This window comes from Erigeron canadensis, chromosome 8 (genome assembly GCF_010389155.1).
Source record: "Erigeron canadensis isolate Cc75 chromosome 8, C_canadensis_v1, whole genome shotgun sequence".
Classification (NCBI taxonomy): domain Eukaryota; kingdom Viridiplantae; phylum Streptophyta; class Magnoliopsida; order Asterales; family Asteraceae; genus Erigeron; species Erigeron canadensis.
The window spans coordinates 16,924,843-16,934,570 of record NC_057768.1 but is presented as its reverse complement, the minus strand read 5'-3'; the positions used below and the strand labels follow the sequence as shown (position 1 = coordinate 16,934,570).

Sequence of the window (9,728 nt, the reverse complement as noted above, 5' to 3'; positions counted from 1 at the left end):
TACTTACAACTCATTAAACACTTCAAGCACCTCTAAAGGCATATAAATACACCTTAAACACATTAATACATCAATCATTAAGGCATTCAAGCCTCACACGGTCACGTAGTGTTGACTTAACGACTCAAGTCAACCGTTAATTAAAAAGTTCGGGATGTTACAAGGGTAAAATTGCATGTCCTAAACATGTAAAGGAAGCTTGATGAGACGCCAACCCCATCCTATGAATTGGAGAAAGAAGCAGTTGGTCTTTAAAGTTTATATCCTTCTAGATTTTCATGTTAAATTCTATAAAATTGAACTTGTTATAATCTTATGAGAAAGTCACTCATATCCAAAACATATCTTAATGCATGGTATATATATTTACGAAAACTGGAACCGTAAGAACTTTAATATTATGTATTAAATAACCTGTGAATGACTTCATTTACATCTGAAAACATAATAGAGGTTCATATAAGTTAAATTGAGAATAACATAAATAAGTAATAGTAACAATGATTTTCAAACATGATGTTGATGCTTGTCGACTTTTGATTTCAACAACGACAAAGACCCAATTTCTGAATGGAGTTGGGGGAGGTGAGCTGTAGACAGTCTTACCTCTATCCGAAGGTAGAGAGACTACTTTTACAAGAACGTCTGACTTTTGATTTCGTTGACCCATATTCACGTGAACCGGTTCTAAACGATAATTATGCATGACCGGTACCGAAACTATATCTTCGTGACGGTATTCGGTTGCCATTTGTTATGATAAATGGTTTGGTAATAACTGGTAGGGGTGAGTACGGTTCGGTTTGGGTCGGCTTTTGACTAAAACCAAAAACCAAACCGTTATAATTCGGTTTTTGAAATATAAAACCATTCGGTTTTGGTTTTTTCGGTTTCGGTTCTTTCGTTTTGGGTCAATTTCGATTCGGTTTTCGGGTTTTGTTGGTTTTTAAACACTTATGAGTTTGAGCAAAATTTTGAGCTAGAAAAGTTTTAAAGTTTATATGCTATGATTTCACAACAACTTCACTAGTAACATAAACAATACAATAATGACAATAAATCCATCAAAATAGTTAAACAAAATAAAAAATGAATAATCAAAGGATATAAATATATAATATGTAAACAATATATATTTTTGGTTCGGTTCGGTTTTTATGGTTCGATTTTTTATGGTTCGATTTTTCATATGAAACCGAAACCGAACCATAACTTTCAGTTTTTAGAAAATCATAACTGAAAACCATTGGTATTTTCGGTTATTTTGGTTCGGATTTTTTGGTTTTTATGATTTTTCTTTCGGTTTTTGCTCACCCCTAACAACTGTTACGGTGCCAGAAAAGCATCTCTACTTCAAGACATGGTTTGAAAAATGAGAAATTAGACTAACTAACTAAAAACAATCTTTAATATACGAAAATACCCAATTTTTTTCAATTTCACTAAAAATACCCATCAAATCGCAAGATTGCAAGGAGGAGATGCGGATCGCAAGGACTCTTTGCAATTCTTAAGCAAGGCTTGCGATTCGCAAGCAGTGCTTGCGATTTTGAGTTTTTGTTTACTAATCCATAAGTAAAAAAAGTCAAGGAAATCTCACAAAATTTTTTATCCATAAGTCAAAAAAAGTCAAAATCGCAAGCATTGCTTGCAGATCGCAAGAACTGCTTGCGGATCGCAAGACTTGCTTGCGGATCACAAGCCTTGCTTGAGAATTGCAAGGAGTCCTTGCGATCCGCAAGGAGTTCTTGCGATCCGCATCTCTTCCTTGCGATCTTATGATTTTATGGGTATTTTTAGTAAATTGAAAAAAAGTTGAATACTTTCGTACGTTGAAGATAGTTTTTGATTATTTAGGTTATTTTCTCTTCAAAAATTTGGGGGTAGCAAGCCTTGGTCACGGGTGTGGGGACTAGAAGAGGGGAACCAAATGGGACAACCGCTAAAGGGAGCAAAGGACTCCAAGAAGAAGAAAGGAAAACAAAAAGGTTTAGGGGTTTTAGTTTTACACTCAAAAAATATATATATATTACTCTTCTCGTTTACTACAACTACTATACAAGCATACTGCATCATATATAGCCGCCACACACACACCCACCTCTTTCATTCTCTTCTACAAATCTCCTCTCATTTTCCTTTGTCTTCAATCCTTGACATTCACATTCACATTCTTTCTTTCTCTCCCCCTCTCTGTTTTTGTTGCTCCACTCACACACACACCTACAAAAATATCTTTTTTTATATATTTTCAGAAAAGGGTAATGTTCTGTTTCCTTTAACCTTATGGGGTTTTGGGTTTTCTTTCATGTTTGTTGCTTTTATGTATCTAAATCTTTTTTTATTGACATTTTTTGTATTATATAATGATGCAATGAGCAGGTGAAAAAACAGAGCAACCTGTTCATTTTTTTTTTTTTTTGCCTCTTTCATAAAATTTTCTAAAGGGTCCTAATATATGTATGTATATATCTGTATGTATATATGTATCTTATGCATATGTATTTATATATTCATCTGTGTTTATAAGTGAATAATGAAGAAAATGGTGTACTTGAAAAAGGGTAAAAACAGGGGAACTTCCTGATTCTTTTATGTTGGTTATGTATTTATTGATATGTATATTGAATTAATTTAATTATATGTTGAAAATAAATGGTTTTGTAATTAATTTAATTATATATGTATATTGATATGTATATGTATATTGAATTAATTTAATTATATGTTGAAAATAAATGGTTTTGTAATTAGGAAGGAGATGAAGTATGTTTTAGTGACTGGAGGTGTTGTAAGTGGACTTGGAAAAGGAGTGACTGCTAGCAGTATTGGTCTTCTTCTTCAATCTTGCGGTCTTCGTGTTACTTCGATTAAAATTGGTTCGTATTTTCTTAAATAAACTTGTTATTCCCGATTGTTGAATATTGCAATGAAAAAGTTATCAACTTTAGTTACATTAGTGAGAGATGATGATTGATATATATCTATTATACATCTATTGTTCAAAGATTAGTCAAGAGCGAAAAGTGTTGCAGTTTCGACTTAAGAAAATGATAATGTGGAATTGTTCGGTGGACGGATGGAATAAAAAAGTGTCATTGTTTTTCCCACTCCTTCCCATGGATAAATGGATAACTTAGATTAATGATATGGTTTTGTTTTTTGTGTCTAGTCATTCTACTTGTTTAGTAGTTAATTTTTATGACAAAAGAAATGGTCTTTGTGGCTTGTTATTGTGATATCTAGTCTTGTATGTATCTGCCTGCTTATACGTTTTTCGCCTCTTTTGATTTGATGCACTTTTACATTTGTTTAAAAAGGGTGTTTTGTCTTTTTTGGCTGTATAATTATTTTGACTTGGTTATAATTTGTAGTTTTGATTATTAAATTTATCGAATGTTTATTCTTTTAGTTTCTTGTCTTTTCGGTGGTGCTAGAGACAGACAGATTGAATTCGACAAGTTCTGTAAAGTTTTCCAAACTTCGTTGGAAGTTTACCATTTGCTTCAAGAAATGATAATTTTTTATTAGAAAGCTTCAAACTTTTGTTTTCCTTTTGATAGTGTTTCATATAAAGTTGAGCTTATTGTATGATATGATGTTCTTGTCATTCTTTGATATGCGTTTTTGGTGCAGATCCATATTTAAATAAAGATGCAGGAACAATGTCTCCATTTGAGCATGGAGAAGTGTTTGTATTGGATGATGGAGGAGAAGTAAGTTACATCTGATTTTTCAGATAGTTAACTTAACTGTGTATACACTTCAAGTAATGGGATGAAATGATTTGGTGTTTTGTTTGAAGGTGGATTTGGACCTTGGCAACTATGAACGGTTTCTTGACGTTAAATTGACACGTGATAATAATATCACCACCGGAAAAATTTACCAGGTATCTTGGTTGAACCCAAACCCTTTGTATTCTTATTGATAGTAAGATCACACTTGTAGTTTTAGCGGGAAGTAACTGCTACATTCTGGTTGTAGTCGGTCATCGACAAGGAGAGAAAGGGAGATTATCTTGGAAAAACTGTTCAGGTAAAAAACAAATGTGCATATGAATTACATCCCATCATGTTTGGTAAAATCTTATAAGATAGTTAATTTGGGTCATGGTTGATCTCTAACGGATCATATAGATAAACATCATAAGTGTATTTTTTTTAATAAAACCTCCTAATCTTTTTTGTTTATAAATTAGCCCATTATCTGCTAAACAATCATATTTGCTATTTCGAACAAAAGTTGTAAAGTGTTTGACAGCAAGTGTTTTGGGTCAATCTACTTTGACCTTATTAACCGATTATTCAATCTATCCATTGTTGCCACTTTGAATAAGAACCATGTAATAGCACTATGTTTTAATATCCGTGGATCAGGTTGTTCCCCACATCACAGATGCTATTCAGGATTGGATCGAACGTGTAGCAGCTGTACCAGTAGATGGAAAAGAAGGCCCGCCTGATGTTTGTGTTATTGAATTAGGCGGCACTATAGGTACATTATTGGCCATAACCTGTCCATGAAACTTTCTGAACTTGCGGGTTTCTGGTCTTACAAATTATATCTCCGTGTAGGGGACATTGAATCTATGCCATTTATTGAGGCTCTTGGACAATTCTCATACCGTGTTGGTAAGTGTTCTGCTAGTTGTTGCTTCTTTATAACCGGAACAAGATTCTCTAGATGGTACTTTTGACCCCTTCAGTTATGAATGGGTTGATCTATTGAATCGAACATGTAAAAATTGAAAGGAATAATTTGAAAGTGTAAAAGGGTGATAGTTACTCAAAGTGTATTCTCAGCAAAACTTAATTATCTGTTGATTAATATTTGACTCATCAATTATTTAGAGGTGGGTTTCTCAGATTATGAATGTGTTTTTTACTCTGGGCTTTTATCTACATGTACGAGTATTAGTTTTGATGTCTGTAATTCCATTTGCCCATCTTGCCACCTCTTAAACTAAATGTTATGTGACGCATCTCATATGTGCATGCACACTCTTTAGGTGCCGGAAACTTCTGTTTAATACATGTCAGCCTCGTGCCTGTTCTCAATGTTGTTGGTGAACAAGTGAGTTTACATTACACGTCCCTATAAGAGGTTATTTAACCTGACAACGGTGTACATTGAGATAATAATGTTTTCAATGTGCTTTCTTTTCTAGAAAACAAAACCGACCCAACACAGTGTTCGGGGATTAAGAAGCTTGGGATTGACGCCAAATATATTAGCTTGTCGCAGCACAACGGTTTTACTCAATTTTCTTGCCTGTAACTTTTTTTCTTTATTTTTTGTTAAAACAAAGATATAATTGTTAGCTTTTGCCCTTAAATACGCAGGCATTGGATGCGAATGTTAAAGAGAAACTTTCTAGGTTTTGCCATGTTCCGGTAATATACTGATTTAGAGATACCTATAAATATGTTCAAAATGCTTTTGTTATGTTCATTGAACTTTTGTATTTATATGATTGTTCTTAATTTCAGGAAGAGAACATAGTCACCTTATATGATGTCTCCAACATATGGCATATACCTCTACTCTTACGTGTATGTAAAGTCAATTCGTTGTAATATTATTTTTGAACTACTTTAAGTTAATCCATTATTGATATTTCGTTGTAATATTATTTTTGAACAACTACTTTAAGTTAATCCATTATTGATATTAACCTTGTTAGTTGTTACTCATATCTAGTGTGTACTTTATTTAGTTTTTTTTTTTGTTTTCCTTTTATCTAGGACCAGAAGGCCCACGAAGCAATACTGAAGGTGCTAGACGTGGACCTTTCATGGTTTGTCTTATACCCTACTATTATTACATGGTTTTACTGATAATGAGTTACGTTAGTAGAATTGCGATTGGGTCAAGAAAACCTAACACAATCCAACCCACTTCGAATGAAACCCATTTTGTCCCCTGCTCTGTCTTTGCCACCTCTACTTGGCGTCTTGGCTTCATTTTATGAATCATTGAGATTGTTTTCTTATACAGTATTGTATCTAAACCCGTATTGAGAGAATGGACAGCTAGAGCTCAACTTTGTGACATGCTAAATGAGACGGTAATTTCAAGCCAGACATCTGATAAGTGATTTCAGTGTAGATTCTGTTTTTCGCTAATGTTTTTTGGATGTTTATTCATACAGGTCAGGGTTGCCATGGTTGGGAAGTACACTGGTCTTTCAGATTCTTACCTATCTGTGCTAAAGGTAATTACTTGATTACAGAAGCTTTTAAATTTTAATTGTAAGGGTTTTTGTGAATGTTCTTGTTAACAGGGTTTTACCCTTTCAGGCTTTGTTGCATGCTTCTGTTGCGTGCAGAAGAAAATTAGTCATCAATTGGGTGTCTGCTAGTGATCTTGAAGATGTAACTGCCATAGAAGTTAGTATCTACTTCATCTATCTTTTCTTATCCATTTTTTTGAAGTTTCCCTTTATTGATCATGGTGGATGGTTTCTTCTAACAGAATCCCGAAGTTAACAGAGCTGCTTGGAATTCCTTGAAGGTTTGTATGAATTTTATATGTTATTCAAGCTTAGATGTGGCAAGATGTAAATTGCTGACATATAAAATTCAACAGTTTTTGATTGGATTATATAAAATTATATTATTGTATAGTCTGCGGATGCTGTTCTTGTTCCCGGTGGATTTGGTGACCGAGGTGTGGAAGGGAAGATTATTGCAGCAAAATATGCACGTGAAAACAATATCCCGTATCTTGGCATTTGTTTAGGAATGCAGACTGCTGTGATCGAGTATGCAAGATCCATTCTTGGTCTTGAGAATGCAAATAGCACCGAATTCGATCCAAATACTACTGATCCTTGTGTTATTTTTATGCCCGAGGTTTGTGTCTTAAGTTTCTAAATTTCTAAGACCCTCTTCAATTGCTGTCTGTTTTTCACCTTGTATTGTTCTGTTGCAATGATCACAGGGTTCAAAAACTCATATGGGTGGTACTATGCGGCTCGGATCTAGGAGGACGTATTTTCAAAATTTAGACTCAAAAGCCGCACAATTGTAAGCACATGTTTTTACATTAATTCTACAAGGATTTTTGTATAGGTGGCAAAATAGGCAGTTTTTTAATGGTGTAAAATCGGTTTGGGTCAAATCAAGTACTAACTTTGTGTACTGTTAAAAAAGGCCCTGGTTAGGTTGGCTCAAAATACTTTGTGTACATCATGATCTCTTTCCTTTTGAATTTCTATTTAGTTCATTTTGCCTGCTAGAGATAAAAGATAACCTAATTTGACATTCTTTAGTAAATGGGTCAAAAATTCCATTTTCTGCACTTTACCTTGTACATGTGGTAGTTCTTGTGTTAATTAGCTTGCTTCTTTTTAGGTATGGTAGTCAAAGGTTCATTGATGAGAGACATCGACATCGATATGAGGTATGATTTTTAATTTGTTGCACTTTCATTATATTGCAGGTTATTTTGTATATGCCTAATGATTGTACTTACATTACTCAAAATGTGGATCAGGTGAATCCCGACATGGTGTTACAGCTAGAAAAAGCTGGTCTGAGCTTCACAGGTAAAGATGAAAGTGGTCGGCGTATGCAGGTTAGTTGTGTTTGTTATGCTTATAAGATTGATTGTCGTTCAAGACTTTTCTGATGATGTTAGTGATAAATATGGTGTGCAACTCGCAGGTTATTGAACTAGAGAGTCATCCATACTTTGTCGCCGTTCAGTTTCATCCCGAGTTTAAGTCTAGGCCTGGAAAGCCTTCTGCACTTTTCTTAGGTACTAATTTAGCTCGAATACAAGATAATCTACAGTGGTGAAAAAATATGTAATACGATCTGAAAAGGACTGGGTTAACCCAATTCACATTTTTCTCCCTTTCTAATTTTATTATAAATACTAATGAGCTAAGCAAGGTATGCCAAGTGCATCTAGTTTATCTTTATAATTAAGTGATATTAAAGGTTTTATGTTTCATAGGTACACTCTCGGCAAGTTTCAACTTCTTTGAGTGATAAACATGTTATAAAACCATAACCCAGATTGGGCATAACATTTGGAACTTTCTAACTTTAAAATGGTGATGTTGGCAGGGCTTATTGCAGCAGCTAGTGGTCAATTGGATTTGCTTCTGAAGAAAAGCGTAACAAAGACAAATGTATTTGCCAATGGCATGTCAGCTGGATCACCACATCGGTATGGCAATGGGAAATCGCCAGTAAATGGCATCTATATCAATGGAAATGGCAACGGTTTGCATGTTTGAACGCACACGCGATGACTTGGGGCTTTTGGGTGGCGTTGGTTTTTGTTTTTCTGAGTTTGGGGTTTTGTATAGGCTCGTGGGTATGGAGCTGGATCCGGGTTTTTTTCAAATGGAACAGCCTTTCGATTAGGAAAGATACTAAATTGGAAACCTGTTTAGTGCCTCCAAAAAGGGTTGGCTGCAATCAGTACTTGACAAGGTTACTGTAACACCCCTAAAACTGAAGGGCGAGTTGGCCTCCAAAAAAAGAGAAACATAATGCATGAACTTTATTCTGAAAGGGTAGCAAGTATTTGTTTGTTTAAAGACTTTGTAGACTTGCCAATATCATTTCTAAAGGGCGCATAAGCATGTTTTTCTTCATCTTGTTGCATTTTCAATTAATACCAAGTCTTATAACCTGTAGGGATAACTTTTGAGTTTGTCTAATTATATTTTGTTTTTTTAGCCTAACATTTAGATAAAATCCATATAAAATGATTTCGTGATGGTACCCGTACCCCTAATGGCCTAATTTAGTGATTGTCTTCGAGCACTATGATTCTGGACTGTTGTTAAGCTACCACGGGCTGGTCGGGCTTTTACATTGGTTTGATCACACTTGTAGTCTTTTCCAAAACTTAGGACTGTTTGGTTTCCAAAATGTATGAAAATTGGGTCGAATAAAATTTAGTATTTTTATGTTAAACCTAACATTACAAGGCAAAAAATTCATACTTTATTCTACCAAGTTGCAAAGAAATGTTGTAGGGTTTGGTGATGATCGATGTGGTTCCCATGAGCTGGGCAAGACTTGTACCAAGGGTGTGGTCTCCGAGCGTGTAGATTACCTGTAACTCACTAACAATAACATCTACCTCTTGCTTTGCTCATGGGCAAGCTACTCCAACTTGCGTTGGTGTTCCTCAACGGTGTCTATTAAAGAATCGGGAGTTTCAATGTTTTACTTGATATTTTTGATATTATAAGTTCAAAAGACAAATACCAAATTTGGAGGACCTAATTGGGGTTTCGCGGTGGTGTGCACGGTGCGCGTCTTCATTCTTCTCGAGTTCAAGATCAAATATTCATCCGTTTGATGATATTATATTTGGATTTTTTCTTGCTAATCAAGATTCAACAATCAATTAGTTTGGTATTTTTCAATTCTTTTTATTTTCTATCTAAAAAAAAATTGTTTATAAGTTTACTAGTAATAATTATTGAGTAGGAAATGTGGTGGCATCTTTATTGTTTAACATGATATCATCATAATTTTACTATTGGTTATTGTAAATTGTGAGTTGTCATTACGAGCCAAACTTTTATGCTTTATAATCCATTCACAGTAAATTGTCTTGTAATTTACTTTTAGAGTCCACAATCCACTCACAGTAAATTGTTTTGTAATTTAATTTAAGAGAATATTTTGGTATATAAGGCCGTTTCTTATAAAGGCGTCTAGCCCGCTTCCGACGCCGATCCAATCCCAGACGCC

At 34.5% G+C, this 9,728-nt stretch overlaps 1 protein-coding gene across 2 annotated transcripts; it reads left to right on the top strand.

Moving 5' to 3' along the window:
- The first annotated feature begins 2,055 nt into the window (after window positions 1-2,055).
- Window positions 2,056-8,614, top strand: LOC122578171 (CTP synthase-like). 2 transcript variants are annotated; one of them, XM_043750075.1, is made up of 22 exons: window positions 2,056-2,261; window positions 2,755-2,879; window positions 3,637-3,716; window positions 3,806-3,892; window positions 4,003-4,038; window positions 4,380-4,497; window positions 4,578-4,634; window positions 5,012-5,076; window positions 5,171-5,254; window positions 5,346-5,396; window positions 5,493-5,555; window positions 5,748-5,800; window positions 6,001-6,070; window positions 6,155-6,217; window positions 6,303-6,392; window positions 6,478-6,516; window positions 6,630-6,857; window positions 6,946-7,031; window positions 7,359-7,407; window positions 7,501-7,581; window positions 7,671-7,764; window positions 8,079-8,614. In XM_043750075.1, exons 2-22 carry the CDS (start codon window positions 2,762-2,764, stop codon window positions 8,249-8,251), a joined length of 1,785 nt encoding a protein of 594 aa, XP_043606010.1. In that variant the 5' UTR covers window positions 2,056-2,261; window positions 2,755-2,761; the 3' UTR covers window positions 8,252-8,614. The 2 variants fall into 2 exon arrangements, with proteins under 2 accessions (XP_043606010.1, XP_043606009.1); XM_043750074.1 differs by having other exon boundaries at window positions 2,057-2,261; window positions 3,988-4,038.
- Window positions 8,615-9,728: the final 1,114 nt, after the last annotated feature.

Bases quoted from the DNA above. Each gene is read 5' to 3' on its own strand.
- LOC122578171 (XM_043750074.1), top strand. From the start codon at position 2,762: ATGAAGTATGTTTTAGTGACTGGAGGTGTTGTAAGTGGACTTGGAAAA. The intron at 5,556-5,747 runs GTATGTAAAGTC...CCTTTTATCTAG, and splicing joins ATATACCTCTACTCTTACGT to GACCAGAAGGCCCACGAAGC. The intron at 6,858-6,945 runs GTTTGTGTCTTA...CAATGATCACAG, and splicing joins GTGTTATTTTTATGCCCGAG to GGTTCAAAAACTCATATGGG.